Source organism: Anomalospiza imberbis, chromosome 3 (assembly GCF_031753505.1).
Source record: "Anomalospiza imberbis isolate Cuckoo-Finch-1a 21T00152 chromosome 3, ASM3175350v1, whole genome shotgun sequence".
Lineage (NCBI taxonomy): Eukaryota > Metazoa > Chordata > Aves > Passeriformes > Viduidae > Anomalospiza > Anomalospiza imberbis.
Genome location: NC_089683.1, coordinates 28,964,665 through 28,984,548, shown reverse-complemented (window position 1 = coordinate 28,984,548; position 19,884 = coordinate 28,964,665). Strand labels below are relative to the sequence as shown.

Below are 19,884 nucleotides of genomic sequence, written 5' to 3'. Positions count from 1 at the left end.
TGTCTTGTCAGGACATCACTGTTCAAATTGTGCTCTACATCAGAGACATTTCTGTCCCTAAATTACAGCTCCTCATTGTACAGCACATTGAAACTTTGCTTGGAAGTAGTTTTTTAATTTTCTTAGGAATTAGCCTTTCTTTGATTTCAGATAGATTGTGGCAAAAGCCTCTTGCTTTCCAATTCTTTGTTTCAAATCCTGATGTTTTGGCTAATTAGAGTAGGGAAAAGTGATCTGGTGGTTTCTTTATTACTATCTTTTCTAATTACTGTGAATTCATTAGCACCTATTGTGCCACAATCTGCATGTGCTTCTTTTACTGTAAAAGGGCATCAAAAGACCAGGATCATATAAAATAATATAGTATAAATGGACCATGAAATTATCATAACTGGTAATTAGAAAAGAGGAAGTGAAATATTTATTTCCAAATTGTCTTTTGGCAAGTACAGAAAGGAAACAGTGAAAAAAGAGGCCTTCCAATATCTTTTTGGATGTGTATGACGAACAAAAGTGATATACTCCAGCTGTTCAGCACAGGCATGTCTTGTTTCTAAAACAGATCTTCTCTCTAGCACAGCTGTCCATTCTGAATATAATTTGCACTGAAAAAAATATTTGGAAAACTACTGCTAGAGACTTCTGTAAAGCAGAGCAGACAGCTTTAGTATATCAAGTTATGATGCCATTACAAGACCATTTGTACTAACTGCACAAACAGTAGATTGAAGCACAAGTGGTCTGAGCATTAATGTACATCACTGCATATACTTCTGATCAAACATTTCTGTAATTAAGTTTAATACAGATTACGTAAAATATAAATGAAGACAATTTGATGAAAAGGCTACTTCTGTCATACAAGTAACTAAGGATGAAGGAAAGATTTATACATGCATATACATTATAAATATAACGAAGAAATATCCAGCAGTACTAATATGCAAATAGTCTTGACTGTCTGCTTTTATTCTGACCTATAGCATATTTATTATCCTGAAATAGTTCAATTCATATTGTGTTTATGAAATTTCTTACCTCAAAGTGGGCAAAATGAGTTCTAAATTTTTGTATAGCACAGCTCCAAGTACAAATACAGTTGATTCATCTAGTTCTGAAAAGAGTAAGGAAAAACATTTTAATCCTCTCTTTCCTAAGCTTTCATCAGCACAAAAACCTTTGAATATCATTTATCTTTGCAATAAAAGTTTTATTTTAAATAAACCATAATAATTTTGAATTATCTCCTAGAAGTCTGTCATAAAAATGTAGCACTGTCAGGAGCATATCAAGAAATTTAAACCATCAAAAATGACATTTTCAAAAAATCCATCACTGTATGCTGACATCCATTCTAGCCCATTTATATTTATAATTAAACATTCTCAAAGAATGTCTGTAAATTTTCTAATGTCAGAGATCTTCACTGCAATGCTATTTATAAATTGTACCTGAAGTTAGGCTAATTTGCCTGCTGAGCTTCCTTTGGTAAGAGTTATGTTGGAATGTCTGCTGGAACACAGCAGCTTCAGGGGATTCAGCAAGCTGCACTTCAGCTCACCTCATATCAAATTAAATCTTGTGCAAAATAACTAAGTAAAGCATTGTTTCTTTGGTGTAGAAAATAATGTCTAGAATTTATGCAGCACTTTTTGTTCAAGGTGCTGAAATTAAGCCCATTCATTTCTCTCTAGGATAAACTTTATGGGTACTGTATTTCTTTTGAAGAGGAATAAAAGAACTACTCCCATATTATACAGTAATCCCATGAGACAGAGTCACAGTTGCCTTGCTAAAGCTAATAGAAAATTAACATGCTGATATGCTTTATTACCTGTTGACATAGGAGTGAAGATATTTTTTGGAATGACAACTCTGTCTTCTGAGTTTCGTGCCCAATCAACCATTCCTTTTCTTCCTTTCATGGGGAAATTGATGTCAGTTAAAACAGATGCAGCAGGAAGCTTCTGAATGCTAGCCACTAGTAAGAGAAGTAATAAAATCATATAAATTTAAAATTGTGTTTCATATGTTAAAGAATCATAGAGTGACAACAGTACAGCAATAACAAAACTTTTAATGACACATTTCAAGTAAAGCAGGAATTCATAGGACATTAACTGGCTCAGAAAGCCTAATCTTCTGTTTATTATGCAGTTCTACTATGGATTAATTGTGTGGTATTGATTGTAGCATTTGTCAATCAGATTCTGATTGAATTTCTTAACAGGGATTATTGAATGTACCAGCTTATACCCTGAAATTCACACACAAGGACACTGTTGTGTCTTCAGAGCAAATTCTAAAATGATCAAATGTGACAATAAAAGTAAGAGGATGCTTAAAATTGCTTTGGGAAACATAACTTCCAGATACAGACTAATGAAGCCATAACAGAGCTTTTATCCTCTATACAGGCACAATTTCAAGTTATATCCATTAAGGAGATTAACATATTAAAAGGCCTTGTTGTTTTCACACAAAGTAAAGTAAAGCAGTCTAGCACCTAATTTCTTTTTCTTGAAAGAATAATCTCCATTCTGAACTCTTATTATATTTCTTCCACCTAAAAAGCCCCAATTCCCAAACAACATCAGTGTTATGTCTATAACAGATATATCAAGACAGAAGAAATAAGTGTCCAATCGAATAATAGTAAGTTTGGAATTTGGTTTACTCATTCTGGTTTTTTCTCTGTTTTCTAACTCAACTATCACCTGGAAATCAGTTTCAGCTTTGCTGTAAGATCTAAGTACAACTCCATGGCAACACAGTCAGTGTCTAGTAAGACTCCAACTACTTTAAAGGAATTGACAGGGCTGTAAGTGTTTACGTGGAGTCAGAGAGATGACAAACACCACATTTGGAGCCCAGCTCCATTCTTAATGTAAGCCATGTTGATAGCCATTTCCTGTGCAATTCCCTTCCTAATCAATTTATGCAGAGGCTAGTGTAGGTTGGAAGAGTTTGGATATTAGGACAATATTTTGATCTGCATAATGATTTCACTGCAAAGACTCTGCAAGGGGGTTAAACATAAACACAGTGGGGGACAGCTGTAAATAAAGCAGAACAGCAAAATTAAAGGAGAAAACCATTAGATGTCTCATCATATTTTTTTTTATTTGAAAGAAAACTGTAATTCAAATCCAAGAGAAGAGTAAAATTACAAAGTTAACAATATTAACTCTACAAATATATTCCTTAATAACTAACTCTTATTTTCAAATTAGACTGATTATGTATACAGAATCACATTAATGAGGTGGTACTTCAGGTTGTTTCAAACTTTCCATTATAAAACTATGAGGGTTTTATAATGCCAGTTACAATCCCCTCCAAGCTGCAATTGCCATATCCATTCCCAGAACTAAGGGAATGCTTAGTCTTGTGAATTTTCAGGTGTTGTGTGGAAGGAATAGAGTTCAGGTGTTTCAGAATTACTGGGACATAAAATGGATTGCATGCTTTCACATGCAATCAGTGGTTATACAGAATATATTAACATTGTAAAAATGGATTTTTCCAATAGTTCTTAAAATTTAAAAATATTTTATTTCCCCATAAAGAAAATTATATTAACAGTTATTTAGTTTTCAAAATTAAATACAGTCTGTATAAGACAATACTAGACTGTTTTTTTTTTATTTGCACAATATTTATTGCTGCTTCTACCTATCTAGCTATCTATCTAATTAGATAGTAGAGCCTTAATATTTCATCCCCCTTTTGGATGACAGTTCCCTTTATTGAAATAGGAAATCAATTTTATTCAATGGAATTTACTCTGCAAAACAGAAAACCACTTTAGGACTGTATAAATGGTGAGAGTCTAGGATAGTACTTTCTGTACTCTGTCTCTCTCTGAATTTTAAATAGGGCCATTTATCATGGCACCTAAACGATGCTCAGAACCAAAAATTCCAAAATATTTGTTATTGTTTTGGTGATGAATTACAAAAGCAAAGCATAAAACCTAAAACTTTGACTTATAGCTTATATTGAAAAAATATAAATATATGTGTTTATTGGACAGTGTTGGGTTTACAGTTGGACTCAATGATCTTGTAGCTGTTTTCCAATTTAAATGATTCTATGATCTTATATATTCCCATTCATGGTTCAGAAAAGTTTTTTTTTTTTACTTTCAATCAAACAAAAGTCTTGCTTATCAAGCCTGATCTCCTTTTATGACAAGGTAACCCACCTAGCTGATCAAGGGAAGCCAGTGGATGTCATCTTGGATTTCAGTCAAGCTTTTGATACTGTCTTTTACAGTATCAATACTGGACATTCTGTCCAGAATCCTTCTGGACAGAATGTCCAGTATTCAGTTGGACAAACACATCATGTGATGGGTGAGCAACTGGCTTACAGGTCAGGCACAAATGGTGATGGTGACCTGTCACTAGAAGGTTCCACAGGGCTCCATCCTCAGCCCTGTACTTGTCAACAACTTCAGAAATTACTTGGAGGCAGCACTGGAAGTGGTACTAAGCAAGTTCACAGATGGTAAGAAACTGGTAGGAGCTGCTGAAGCTCTCTCAAATGCAGGGAGACCTCCCCTGCAGAGAGACCTTAAGAGAGGGCTGGGCAATCACCAACCATCTTAAGTTCAACATGGGAAAATGCTGGATTCAACACGTGGGATGAGGCAAATCCTGCATTTCCATAGAGACTGGGGAATGAGATGCTGGAAAGCAGCACCACAGCATCTTGGGTGATGGAAAGTGGAATATGAATCAGCAGTGCATATTCCATGTCCTTCAAAGTCTGCCTCTTACAGATCCACAGATTATAAGGTCTTTTTTTTTTAGATACTTTGCCAGATGATTCCATAAGGATGTGGCTAATGTGGCACTGATGCTCCAAGGTGTAATATAATTGAATGGAATTTGACTAGAGGCATCTAGTTCAGGTCTATCAACACAACCAGGTGAATACATGAAATGGTTCCCAGCTCTTCAGTTTGACTTTAAACTGTATTTTTTATTTTAGGAAAGCTAATATTCCTATTAAATACTAGCCTTTGACTCATTTCAATGAAACTTTGACTCATTTCCATTGTGAAATGAGGCTCTCGAACCTCAGTTTTAATCTGCAGCAAAAAATAATTATTTATTGTGAACTGAAAGTCAACAGGCCTTTTAGAGGAGAATGTATATAATTCATATGCTGGATCATTCATATGTCAGAAACTCAAATGCAAGGTTCTTATACATAGATAGGAAGATGTCATTCACTTTCCACGTTATCGTATTCTTTTAATGTTAGGTTTGTATTAGAAAACAATGCTTCAGATTATGGAACCCAAATGATTCAGTTCTGCAACTGCCACACAAGGACTATGTCTTCTCATCTGAAAAAAGCAAAGGTTTCTCACAGATTTGGTTTTTTTATTATTATTATTTTGAATTGACATACCAAATCATCATGTCCTGAATTCATGAGATGGAACACTTGGAAAACAAGGATACCTTTAGGCACTGTGGTATGAGCATTCTTTCTTGTTTCTACAAACACACAAATTGTATACTACTGGATAAGAATAAAAAATGTAAAGTGGGAAAAAAAAAGAAAAAATAGAAAAAAGAAGACATCTAAAATTAAAATTACTGAAGCAGAAGCTGAGGAAAATCTTTATGTGTCATGTTAAATTAAATTCTTCCAATATGGAAAATTCTCTTTATTATTTATTTGTTTGATGGCAATTCCTATGAGTCATGTCTGCTGTTTTGGGCACTGTGATATGGGAAAGACATTAAGATACTAGAGAGTGTCCAAAGAAGGGTGAGGAAGATGGTGAAGAGTTAGGAGGGGAAGCTGTATGAGGAACAGCTGAGGTAACTTGATCTGTTCAGCCTGGAGGAGACTGAGGGGAGACCTCATTGTGGTTTTCAATATCCTCATGAGAGGAAGTGGAAGGGTAGGTACTGATCTCTTTACTCTGGTGACCAGTGATAGGATCCAAGGGAATGGCCTGAAGCTGTGTCAGGGGATGTTTAGGTTGAATATCAGAAAAAGGTTTTTACCCAGAGGGTGGTTGGCCACTGGAACAGGCTCCCCAGGGAAGTGGTCACAGCCCCAAGCCTGACAGAGTTCAAGAAGCATTTGGACAAAACTCTCAGGCTTATGGTGTGATTCTTGGGGTTGTCCTGCACAGGGCCAGGAGATGGACTCAATGATGGGTCTGTTCCAACTCAGCATATTCTATAATTGTATCATTCTGTGATTTAGTACACGTGCTCACTGTGCTCATCTGCAGTGCAAGATGCAGGTTGAGCTCTGGGTGGTAGAATCTTGAGACAGGAGGCTTCTTTCAGTATTTTTTGATGCACTTTGGTATGAACTATAAGACAGTAGTTCAATTACACATAAGTATACATACATATTTGATATTCTATAGTAATTATTGATTCAGAAGAATCAATGTAAGTAGTCTAGTCTAATCAATTTAGTGATGCTGTGAACTGTAATGGATTCATTTTTAATATCCTTTATAAATATTTCTTTCCCCTTTATTTAATCTTTGTGTTGCAATTGCAAACAATCTGTTTGATACTGCTCTACTGAAAATTTCAGAATTGGCAACTACTAACTGATCACACATAACCAATACAAAATATTGTCGCTACTGATTAATGCCAAGCTGATGGGAATAGACAATTTTCCATCACTACAAAAATGACCTGGTTGCACACAATAATTTTTGAATGATATGTAAGCAGATTATCTGGAACAGCACAAAAATGGTTAATTAATGTGTAAAAAAAAACTTGGAATGAAAAAATAGTGTAGTTTGTGTATGAGTAGCTTTTGTAGAACATGGCCTAGAAAAGAAAAGCTGAAATGAATTGCCTTGATCCCTATAACCCTGAGTGAGTTATAAGCTGCATAATGCAACTTCTAGCTCTCTCATCTGGGTTGCTAAACAACAACAAAAAAACAATCAAGTAAGTGTCATGAATAATTTTCCCCTTCTCTTTAGTATTCACCCATTAGCCTCCTGTATTCAACAAAAAATGGTAAAATTTCAGAATTAGACCCCTGAATAATATTAATCAATTTGAACAGAAAATCAGATTCACCGAAAGGCATGACAGAAAAACAACCGGATGTTTTCTCAGGCACTAAATGAAACTTCAGCTCTCACTATAGAGATTCAAGTTTTAAAATTACAACATGCAAAGGAAATCTAGCCCAAGAGTCACACCATGAGCCTGAGAGCATTGTCCAAATGCTTGCTGAACTCTGGTAAGCTTGGTGCTGTGATGTCTTTTCCATTGTCCAACCACATTCTGAGTGAAGAACCTTTTCCTAATATTCAACCTAAACCCCACCAACACAGCTTTAGCCATTTCCTTGATTCCTGTCACTGGTCACCAGAGAAGAGTGCAGCACCTGCCCCACCTCTTCCCCTCACAGGGGAAGCTATAGACCTGATCTACAGGTTGCTACAGATTTCTCCCCTTGGCTGCAATACCAGTTCTGACTCTGCTTTCTTCTAAGTGATAATATTCTGGGTGTGTTGTGCTTTAACAGCACAGTAACCATGTTGGTCTCTAATTTTCAATAACTCACAATACAGAATTTGATTGCATTTCAGTTACAGACAACAGAGAATGACTGTGTATATTAGCAGTCTCATTTGCTATTTTCTTATTCTATTTTGACTTGCTCATTGATGTGGAATCCTCTGACTCCTCTCCCTCAGAGAAGACTGTATCATGAATTTTCCCCACCTAGGCTGATAGAGAAGACTTAACCCATGATGCTCTGCAGCACTACTGCCAATCTACATCAGACTGCTTCCCCCATTTGCCAGTTGACACTGCCCACCTCAATTATTCATCCCTCATATCTCCCCTACAGGCTGCCACCCTTTGTTCTGCCCTTTGCCCGCCCCTGTGCCCTCAGGTCATTGGTCACTGACCCCATACTGAAGGCGTGCAGACCACATGGTCCTGTCTTTTGTCTCTGGTCTCTTTGGCATGCTGAATGCAATAAACCCCTCGCTGGAATGTATCATGCAAAGACCCTTCCTGTCTCTCCTCTGGTGAGCTCTCTGTGGCACATGTGTGTGCATGGACTTGAAATGGCTGTTCTCATGGCCTTACTCAGAGCGGCTTCTGAAGGAGACGTTTCAAAGAAGGTTGCAACATTTCTGCCACTCTGCCACACTGCAACACGTTGATAGTATACTAGGTATATATTATTCAGAATTTAGTAAACTTGGGTTCATCACTTCACACATTTTGATTTTTGAAAGAGACTATGTTTTACTGCCCTTCTGAAACAGCTCCTGCTAAATCTATTTCTGGGTAAAATAGTATTGCTATTGCCACAGAAGATTTTGACAAAAATATGAAGAACAAAGAATTTTAACAAAGAATATGAAAGGTTTTTGTGTTGAAATTCTGAATACTGAGCATTTCTGCAAAACATCTCTGTTAAGAAGACTCAGTTAGAAAAATATATATACTAGAATTATTCTTTTGACCCTAAATGTAAAACCTTTGTTTTTTTACAGAATAAAGAAGCTTACTTAAGTCAGCCCATGTTGGATACGTGGGGAACAAAGTCTTACCTGGATCATAAAGAGCAAGATGGACATATTGAAGAAGAGACACTTATGACAGACTTTCTCTAGCCACTTAAATCCCATCAGTTTAAAGAAAATTTGCAACAAACACAAATGGTAAAACCCCTATTTAAAGGAGAATCATTTGTGGATCTCCAGATTTGCTAAAGAACTCTCCATGTGAGCAGGCTTGATTAAAATCCTTCTTTCAGTCCAAAGATAAACTCACTTCTTACCACCTACAAGCTTATGTATAACAGAAGGACTGTGGTGAAGTGGCATCCTCTTACATAAACATGAGAAAAACAACACAGCAATTTTCCTTCGTTAAATAACATTAATGAAATCTCCTCACAATGAACCAACATCAAACTATGTTCAGGAAAAAGCTCTTAAGAAAATATAATTTAACAAACCTACTACTTCTCATGGCTATCCATACAGAAGTGATAAATTCTTTAATTAGAACCTGCTCCATGGGCAGACAAGACAGGGATGCCCCTAGAAGCTTGATGTGCACTTGCATCAAACCAAAGCATCTACCATCTCACTATTCAAGCTTTGGGTAGCAAGACACAGTACCAGTATAGGGCAAAAGCAGAAATAGACACTTCAGAGATATTTTCACTGATCAAGGATGAACTTTGCATGAATCCTTCCTTTGCTGTCAAGCAAATTCTGCCTTAAATAGACTCACTGTTTGAAGGTTAAGAATAATGCTTTGCTTAATAAAGAAGCTAGCTTATCAGTGATCTCTGAATATTTCCCTTTTGTTTTCTATAGACAGTGCAGTGGGGAAGAGATTACCCATTGCCCATTGCATAATTATGCAATGATCATAATTGCATAATTATGATCATTATTACTGATCATAATATGATCAGTATGATATATAGGATAACTTAGAAAGCTGCATGGTTTCAGGCAATGATCAGGATGCATTTAATAATAACTCCGAATTTTTTCTGCTACTTACATAATTTCAAAAAAAAATCATAAGCAGCTGGCAAATGTTTTCTTTTGGTTGTGTGTACTTTTGTTGCTCAGGACCAAATTCTGTATTCGAGGAAAAACTCAAGGATATACAAATTTCATAGACTCATGAAATGTCACATATGCATAGGCAGTCTCACAAGTGATTTCTGATTGCACATTCATTACGATGGAACTTTGTTCCAGATATGGAAATAAAACATAAAAATTAAAAGTTCAAACAATACTTAGACCATTAAAAATTGTGGTTATAGACAATACATCTTTCTTAAAAATAATAATGGAAAATATTAAAGTTTATTCCCCAAGAAAGCTAGTTCATGGAAACAGCTATAGCATCATAAAATTTCCATATGTTCCAGGTACTATTTCTGCATTTTTCCTGGGTGCAGGGAGTGGGAGAAGTGGAAGCTCAGCATTTTTGTAATTTTTAATAATTTTTTACTACTTAGTAATTTTTAATAATTTTTAATAATTTTTTACTATTTATTAATTACTAATGCACACTCTAAGTTCAATATGGCAATTTGAAGCTAGCACATGCAGAATATAAAGAACAAAATCAATCTGCTAATCTGAATAACAAGTTTGAAGAAAACCCAGTTGAACAAATGAAAATGTAAACTTTTTTTTATGAGCAGATAGAATAAAATGTATTCTCACGACAAATTGAATACTTCCTGAAATATGTGATAATTTAGAAAAATGCTTCAAACATATGGTAGGAAGCTGTACTTCATTAATTAGAAGACAACTCCACCTTCCGGGAATTATTTTGAAGAAGATGAAGATATGAGCAGCCAAATAGACCCAGAGCCACATGAAAGGTACTCTGTTTCTGAAGGAGCTTTAGTTGTTTTCATTCCTCTTAGTAATACTGTGCATTCATGCTACTAAAACTATGGTCTCAGGCAGCCCCTCCTGCCTGGTCATAAAATACTCCTTATGGAAAAGAAAGACTCAGCATAAAGCAAGACAGAAGATGGAGACTGATGCAGGAAATAGAATGAACTGGCATTTAAGTGCATGAGTTTTAATTTACAGACATAAAGTTGAAAAACCATGGGCAATACTGAGGGGGCAAGGTCACCTACAACACTATTTGATTGACTAGGCAGGTAAGGTGCAGAAGCTAAGGATTTTTCAGTCACTAAGGTGACTTGATAGAGTGTCTGTGCTGATGATTCTAGCTGATAACAAGAGCAAAGAGAGTGAGGCTGAAGGCAATGTTAAGGTAGTGAGCTCAGAAGATGGAAATGATGAAGCAGAGAAGAGAGAAAGAAGAAAAGCTGACACTGAGAGATCATTTACATGTTTATTTATCAAGCTTACTCATGGTTAGATATCCAATAAAAACCATTAAAGAAAGATGGGGAGGACTTGACAGGACAAGAGATCAGTAAGGAGGCAAGCAGACACGAAAATCATTAGCAGAGAACGGATAAAAATATTCTATTAACATTACATTGCTTGGGGTGATGTAGAGAAGAGTAGAATGATTGCTTCCCAAAACCAGTAAACTGAAGCAAAGAAGAGATGACTGTACCTCCAAAGAAATGATAACTAAACCTATCATTCAGAAATCTATGAAGATGTGAACTAAGTTATTCAGGACATTGAGAGATAATGTAAGAAGTAAATTCACAGGCATGGAGATAGAAAATTTGATCTAGAAAAGCCACACAGAGAGGGGAAAAAATAAATAATGGGAATCAATATATGTTTCTAATCATAGCTTTTTGTAGGAAACTAAAACCAGATCTCTACTGTATTTCATTGTTGAACACCTTTTTCATATTCATGCAGAATGGCATTGTGAAACACTTTCAGATAATACTACCACAAAATTAAAACTGAGAGAACTGTAAATTACTCTGGCACAGAAATACAGAGATGACTAGTATGAAAGCAGCTAGTGAATCTTGAACAGGGAAGATCAATTAAAAGCCATATCCTGCAAAACAGTGGATATGGAGGAAATGCTTGCAGCTGGCTTCTGTTTTTACAGCAGTCCACCAGGAATGTATAAATGTCTCCATTTTTCTTTCCAGAAGCAAAAGACAGTGCTTTCTTTACACTTCAGCTCCATTAAGATTGAAAAATTATACAGATAAGATCCTCAAAAAGCTCAAGCCTTTAGGTATGTTTACTAACCAAATTAGTCCCCTCTTTATATGCATCTGCCATTGTTTTCTATTTTAAAACCTGGCCAAGTCAGAAAAAGACTTACTGGTCTAACATTGCTTATTAGAATACTGAGTTTATGTTTTGAGTGCTTGAAGTAGAAAGATCTACATGCAATTAGGTCCCCCTCTGAACATAGGGCCCCCATCTGAAGGCATTAAAACCATACCTTTCTTACCTTGGATGAGAATATCCATTAGGATTCAAGGCTATTACCATCAAAACTTATCCAGGAGGAAAGGAAGATCAACTCCCATTTTGAATATTCATTTGACCACTGGCATAATATATAAATCAAGGGTTCAGAAGGAAGGCAAGTTTGTTTAATTAATCCCAGATAACTGTGTGATGTCTCAAATTAGTGCTTTAGTAAATTCTTGACACTGGTAATTTAGGACACAGAATTTAGTCACAAGCTTAGCATTTCCTGGTCAGCGTCAGACTAATTCTCTAGTGGGTATCTACCATTCTGAGTTTGGCATTCAACATGATGCTCAAGCTGTCAGTAACAGCATATCCCCATTACACACACACCCACACACACCTCTACAGCTTAAGCTGCAGGTACTAAATCTCAAACCGCAATGCAACGGGTACTCAAAATCAGTTGTGAACTCGTGCAACTTTGTGGCTTAGATCAGACTACAGTGAAAAGGCTGTGAGAAGTGGGGGCCCACAGCCTCTTCACTCAGGAGCTGCACTTAAGCTGAATCTGCTGTGGCTATGCATGACTATGTACTTTGGTTTTCTGAACCTTGACCTGCGGATTCCATGTCAAGATTTAATGACCTTGGACCGACCTTATCACTATGGGCTTTCCTCAGGACCACTGGACCAGATCCTGACCCTGATGCTCTGATTTGACCTTCTTGGCTTGATGTCAGATCTGCCTCATCATTATGGACTTGTCTGCTGATGTGGAATATTAGCTGGGTCTGGTTACCATCACAGACCTTCTCTGCTCTTCTGCTTTGGATGCTGTGGGACCTGGCATTTGCCAGTAATGCCAGCGTGTACACCCTGCTGCAGGGTGTACACCCTGCTCACAGAGCAGCCTACTCTTGCTTCTCCCTGAACCCAGCAGCTAATAAGCAAATGCTGGAACACTGAATGCCTTCTATATAGGCTTGAGCAGAGTCACACAGAAAATATGAAACAGAACTGTTAGAAACTATTAGAAACAGAGATCTCCTGTGTCTCAGTTTTATGTTGAGGCCATGATTTTTACCTACCTCACAGGAGCTCATAACTAAGTCTTTGTATTTTGGAGGCATGTCTAATTCATCTTGAATATTCTCCATGGAGGTCATAAACTGGATTAAGATTTGCTCAAGGGATGGTAAAAGGTTGTACTGGGGCACTGTGAAATATAATTTTCAGGATAATGCACACATGCTTTATTTAGATTGTTTACATCATGCATGGCAGAACAAAACCCAGTACCTCACTGGGACATATAGACGCTATCCAATCTAAGTACTAAGTAATACTAATTAGACTGAGTTTGATTTACTTGTTCACATTTTTGAATTCTAAATTAACTTTAATAACTCAGGAGAAATATCTCAGTGTTATTATGGTCATTTCAATAGAACAACCGCACAATGAGGAGACGCTTTAAAAAAGATCTAACTAGAAAATTTGGCCTATAAAGAATGACAGAGCTTGGTTATTATGAGCTGTTTTAATGCAATCACATGAATCACTATGGCATGTGGACCTTGTGCTCAGCTCTTGTTACCTAATTCTGGTCATCCCATCTCCAGCATCCCCCACGTTTTCCCTCCCCCTCCCCCCAGATGAGAGGCTTTTCTTGTTTATCAGAGTAGTGGGAGGAGGAATCAAAAAGATCCAAGCATCTAAGAAAGAAATGGAAACAAACAGTCAACTAGTCAGCTAAGTCAGACGTTACACCATTACTGTTTCCTTTGTCAGAATTCAGGTGTCTTACATTTTCATTCATTTTGAGTGCAGTTGACAGAGAAAGACAGAGATGCCTAATCAGGGTTGCTTGTGTTGCCTTCTCAGGGTTTTAAAAATCATCTGAATTTTGATGCACAATGAGTTTAAACTGCATATAGGAATACTGGATTAACCCTTACTTGTGCTGATGAATACATAAAACACACATTATTACTGAGCTCAATGCCAAAATTAAACATAGAATATAGTCAAAATAATCAACTAAAGATATAACATAACATTATACCTGCAGCAGAGAGGTTTCTACATCTTAAAAAAAGTCTATTTGGATTCAGACCAAATTTTCAGATGCCCTTAGCGTCCTTCGGTTTTACTTTTACATGCACTTTGGACATGTTACCACTTTTACATGACCACTTTGGACAGTTAATGTAGAGAAATTACTGTGATTAAGAAAACATCTCAGATTTTCCTAAGGTGTGACAGACACAGTTGTAAGGAGCCACCATTATGCCTGGCTCCACGACACTTGCATTCCTAACACAAGCACCTGATGGGACTCTGCTCTATCTTTGGCACTATATCCTACCTTCAACCTATTTTCTGTTACAGTTATTTCAATCCAAGTGTGGGGTTTATTGCTATTGTTCTTTCTTCAATTTCTTGTGCCATTCATTGCAGTATGTTTTGAAATATTTATTCAGAATAGAAGTCCCCCAAGCTGAAACTATACTGCTTCAGTGAACTATACCTTATTTTCTGGAAATATTGCCTATAGGTAGAAGCTCTGTAAAGTTAAAATGTGATTCTACATTGTGCAGTATTCCAGAAAACACAAGTATACCTACGATCTAAAGTGGAAAGGAGGAGTCTGTGCATGTTATTACACAAAAAATAATGATGATTTTTTCTAAAAGCAATATCATGATCATGAAATATGGAAATAAGAAGCAGGGATGGAATTCTTTTTTTGTTTTCTATTGATCAACAGTTTTTGCAACCCACCAATAAAACAAAATGGCTACAACTAATTTTCTGTACCTGAAAGACCTAAAAAAGAATGTCTGAATGTATATACCAAAGAGACTATAAATTTAGTGAAAATGTTTGCAAATTGTTTTTTAAAAATAATCTATACATTCAGTCTTGCAATATTATTCAGTCTCAAGTATTCCATACCTGAGTCCAGTTCTGCTATTACTGCCACAACTTATTTGGGGTAACTAATTGTCTCCTAGCTAGATCAAGGAGATAGAAAATCAAAATATTTCTTGCCTTCCAAAAGTATTTCTATTATAATCTGTAGTCAAGATGGCTTTCCTACTACAAATCATACCCTGGAGAATTGGACAATCAAAACATGCAGCTTATATATGATCCTTCTTCCCCACCATATTCTGATTATAGAATTGTTACCCGACAAAGAGTATTTCACAGGATCCTGGAAAGAAAATTGCTTTTTTTCCCCCTTTAGTTATTTTTCTGTCTTTGTTCTGTGTTGTTTTTTCGGTGCTTTTGCTTTTATGGAATATTTTTTACGAACTAAATGGGTTTTCTGTCTCTAATCCCAAAACATCTAAATGGTGCTTTATTGGAAACTAAAATGACTGCACTCTAGTGGCAAACACTCATAATAAAATTTCCAAACTGAACAAAAAACGAACAAAGTTAGGGGTCAGTGTAAGGATGCCCAGTTATTTGATAATATTTCAAAGCAGTCCCTTTTTTCAGAAGCACAGATGTGGTCAGCATAATCTGGACCAATCCTGATGTTAATTGTGGTTATTAATGAAATATTTATGATTTAAAAATCTGTGTTCTACAGTTACATTAAGTATTGCAAAGGGATATCTGCATTGCAATGAAAGGTGCTCAAAGTCATCATTCAGTGCATGTGCTGAGACAACATACTGGTTTCAGTTCTTGGAGAAAGAAATTAATTGGACACAGAATAATTTTTCCCCAAAACTTACACAAACAGTCACATCTGCAAGAGGGGTTGGAAAGAGGATCCAGAGAACTAAAAGCCTGTCAGCTTGACCTCCACCTCAGGAAAGGTCTTGTTTGAGCAGATCCTTTTGAGTGCCAACATGTGGTGTGTGCTGGACAACAAGCTGATCAGGCCAAACCAGAATGGGTTGAGGAAAAACAGGTTCTGCTTGACTGATCTGGCTACCTCCTATGACCAGGTGACTTGCTTAGTGGATGAGGGAAAGGCTGTGGATGTTGTCTATCTAGACTTCAGTAAAGCCTTTGGCAAAGTCACCCTTGGCACTCTCCTAGAGAAGCTGGCAGCCCATGGCTGGGACAGGGACACTTTTCACTGGGTTAAGAACTGTCTGAGTGGCCAAGCCCAGAGAGTGGTGGTGAATGAAGTCACATTCAGGCAGCAGCGAAGTCACTAGGGGAGTTCCCTAGGGCTCAGCACTGGGGTGAGTCCTGTTTAATGTCTTTATCCATGATCTGGGTGAGGGAATAGAGTGCACCTTCAGCCAGTTTACAGATACTGAACTGGGTGTGGCTGCTGGCAGCTGGAGAGTAGGAAAGCTCTGCAGAGGGATCTGGACAATGTAGACTGATGGGCAGATTAAAATGGTATAAGGTTCAATAAGATGAAGTGCAAAGTCCTGTACTTGGGTCACAAAAATCCCATGCAGTGCTACAGGCTGGGGCAGAGTGGCTCAAAGCCTGACTTGTGGAAAATGACCTTGGGGTGCTGCACAACAGTGGCTGAACATGAGCCAGGGTGTGCCCAGGTGGCCAAGAAGGCCAATGGCATCCTGGCCTGTATCAGCAATAGTGTGGCCAGCAGGACCAGGAAGTGAGTGTCCTTCTGTACTTGGCACTGGTGGGGCTGCACCTTGAGTGCTGTGTCCAGTTCTGGGCCCCTCACTGCAGGAAGAACATTGAGGTGCTGGAGTGAGTCCAGAGAAGGGCAATGGAGCTGGTGAAGAGTCTGGAGGACACTGCTTATAAGGAATGGCTGAGGGGTGTTCAGCCTGGAGAACAGGAGGCTTGGGGGGAACTTTATCACTCTTTACAACTACCTGAAAGGAGGCTGCAGCCAGGTGGGGGTCATTACCAACTCTTAAGTAAGTAGTTGTAAGACAAGGGGAGATGGCTTAAAGTTATGCCAGCGGATGTTTAGGTTAGACAGTAGGAAAAAAAATTGAAAGAAAGGTGTCTGAAGCACTGCAACATTCTGCCCAGGGAAGTGGTGAAGTTCCCATCTCTGGACTTATTTAAATATGTGTAGAAGTGGCACTAGAAGACAGTTTAGTGGTGAACATGGTTATGTTATGTTAATGGCTGGACTCAATGATCTTACAGGTCTTTTCCAACATCAATCTTTCTATGGTTCTATATACATTAAAAACAGAGCTGATCAGAACTTAGTAGATGTGACAAAAGTAAAATCAATAAAGTGAAACAGCTCATTTAAGTACATTAATAGGAATAAATAAGTTTATTATTCAACAGAGGTATAAAATATTGGGAATTATACACAAGAGAGGATAAGGAAGGAATGGAAGCCTTTAAATAAAATTTGCAAGTATTTTTTAATAAGCAGATCCTTGGGCTTTTTAATAATGATGCACTACATTTAGGTTATCTTTATGGAATTTTTATATTATGCTTTTTTCACTTTTAGCTCTTTCTGCAACAGATCAATTCAACATGGGTCTAAATGATTAAATTGAGAACAAAGAAACCTCACTTGAATAGTAACTTGACTTTGTTTTTCTTACATTCCTGGGAAAATCCTAGCCACCAACTACAGAATAATTTTCTCCTTTAGTCCAAACTTTGATATATTATAGAATGGATCTTAATGAAAAAAAAAAAAACAACCAAACTTCCTGTTTATATACTTCTACTAAATGAAACTATTTCAACATGAAAGATTCAAACAACAATATAAATACTAAGTCCTAATGTTCTGTACCACCAAGATGTTCAAATACTGAGAAGAAACAAAAGAGTATTTTGGTAATTTAACAATTTCTAGCTTCTAGTCAGACAGCCTGTGATAATTGTCTAACACAGCTGTGAGGTAACATAACTTTAAGTTTTTTTAGTGGATGGTCCAGCTATATTTCTATGAAGAACTAAATAAAAGAAAAAAAAATTAAAAATCAAACAAACAAACAAAAAAAAAAAGAAGATAAAGGGTTCAGGTTGAACAATCTCATTTCACATCCAGGTATAGCTAGGAAAGTCTTTAAACTTTTCTAAAACCACTGACAGTGCAGATTAATGCTGAGTGACAGGTAAAAATTTGGATACAGCAGCTAGTGGTATCAATAAAAATTGCATCTACAGGGAAAAAAGTCATTGAAAATGTGCATGTAGCTCTCTAGACAGAGACTCTGTCAAACCATGTATTAAAAAGTTAATGAGTAAATATGCTGTTAAAGAATTTAAAGAATAACAAAATTATGAACAGAAAAAAATATTCTAACAAATGCCTACAAGAAACAAAAATTATCAAATTCCTACACATTTACTTGCCTACTGATTTTCTCATCTTTGTAAGAAAATTCTTAAATGCATTCTTTAAGTACATTCAAAGAACCAACACATACAGTCAGCAAACTATATCTAATATCTTGTCAAATAAAATTAGAAACAGTATATATATAAACACTTCAAAATCCTCTGAGCTTTGCTGTTGAATACCCTTTCTAAGTAGCAGTTGTCCCATATTTGAACGTCTTGCCCTGTTGACATGCAGTCTCTGTGACTTAGCTTTACAAGGGTTTTGGGTATGTATAATTTTAACTTCTGAAAATTATTTCTAAGTACAACCAAAAATTTAAAATAGATGATGCAGTATAAAATCACCAGCCATGTCTTCCAGTAGTGGAACTATTCATCCAAGAAACAGGTATAAGTTCAATTTGGCAATGCTAAATGGCATTCATTTTGCTGAAATTAACTTTTCTTTGTGCATTGTTGACTGTGAATGGAGACCATTATTTTTCATTGCCTAGATAGTGATGCAATTTTCAAAGCTAAATGAGCATTAAAAACATTCAATCCATGCTTCTGCAATCTAAGATACCTAATGGCAAAATGAGACATTCCCTTTAATCTCTATGAACATATTCTATTCCCTTGAGGTTAAAATGAGAAAGGAGGGGATAAGCTTGCTGTATTTTTGATAAAGGTTTCACTCAGAAACAGAAGAAGTCTTGTGTGTGCAGATGCAGCAGCCTGCAAATCTCTGAAGATCCAGTCATCCTGATGACTGTCCCACAGTTCCTTCCCCTTGGGCAGGCCAGTCTCTTTTCATTCCTCTGCTTTATTGGAGGTGAGATTTTGGTGCCAATATAGAAGAAATATGTTTCACCAAGGGGTACAATTCATACACAGATGGAGGGGTTTCCAAGTACTTGCCTTTGATATCAGCTCATGTTCTAGTTATGCTCCTCTACAACAGGACCCCAGACAGGATTTTCTGGAGAAGTGACTGTACCAATATACTGTTTTCCCATAGGTGATCTTGAAATCAATCTCATTTCAAAATACTTGACTATTAAGTGACAGTACACAGCATGAGGCCATAAGATTTTACTAGCAATGTGTTACAAAAAAACAGCATATAGCTAACCCTGCTAATAATTAAAGTAACTGGACGTAAGGGGAACATCTTATATGTAAGGAAAAAAAATCCACAAAATAATAGTCATTATGCATAAGCATAATGCATAAGCATTGAACCACAGATTATATAAAAATCATTCAAGCAATGAGATCAAATATCTTTTCTACAAGGCCATTTCCCAACCTATATTAGTAGAAGATTTACAGAATAACACTGCCTAGGGCTGATTACATGTCTTCATGACTGTAGAGAGTGTTTGTTTTAACGAAAAAAGAAAAGCAATCACAACAATATCAAGCTATTTGGCACCAGTGCAGGTAATTTAAGTATTTGCACATGCATCTAGTGCCATTAAATCACAGCAGGCCACAGAGCTGTACCACATATTTTGAGTGAGGAAAAGTTCTTTCTCTGTCTCCTTCCCACTTTAATGGAGACTTAGTGCATGGAAAAAAACCCAAAAGTCAAAAGGTATATTAATCTGTAGTAGAATGAACCTCTGACTTTTATCACAAATCTTATTTGATAAGATTATCTCTGCCTTCAGAGAGAGCAACAAATGCAGTCCTAAAAGACAAGGGAAAGAAAATCTTAC

At 36.7% G+C, this 19,884-nt stretch overlaps 1 protein-coding gene across 9 annotated transcripts in view; it reads right to left on the bottom strand.

Annotated features, from left to right (window-relative positions):
* Window positions 1-19,884, bottom strand: part of ADGRB3 (adhesion G protein-coupled receptor B3) — a 448,710-nt gene that overhangs the window by 187,804 nt on the left and 241,022 nt on the right. For all 9 annotated transcript variants that reach the window (XR_010997055.1, XM_068183751.1, XM_068183747.1 and 6 more), the window contains 2 exons: window positions 1,835-1,981; window positions 1,039-1,114 (listed from right to left, as the gene is read on the bottom strand). Coding sequence is in view for 8 of the 9 variants with exons in the window: in XM_068183751.1 (XP_068039852.1) it covers window positions 1,039-1,114; window positions 1,835-1,981 (223 nt within the window). In the remaining variant the exon portion in view is untranslated. The remainder of the gene's footprint in view (window positions 1-1,038; window positions 1,115-1,834; window positions 1,982-19,884) is intronic.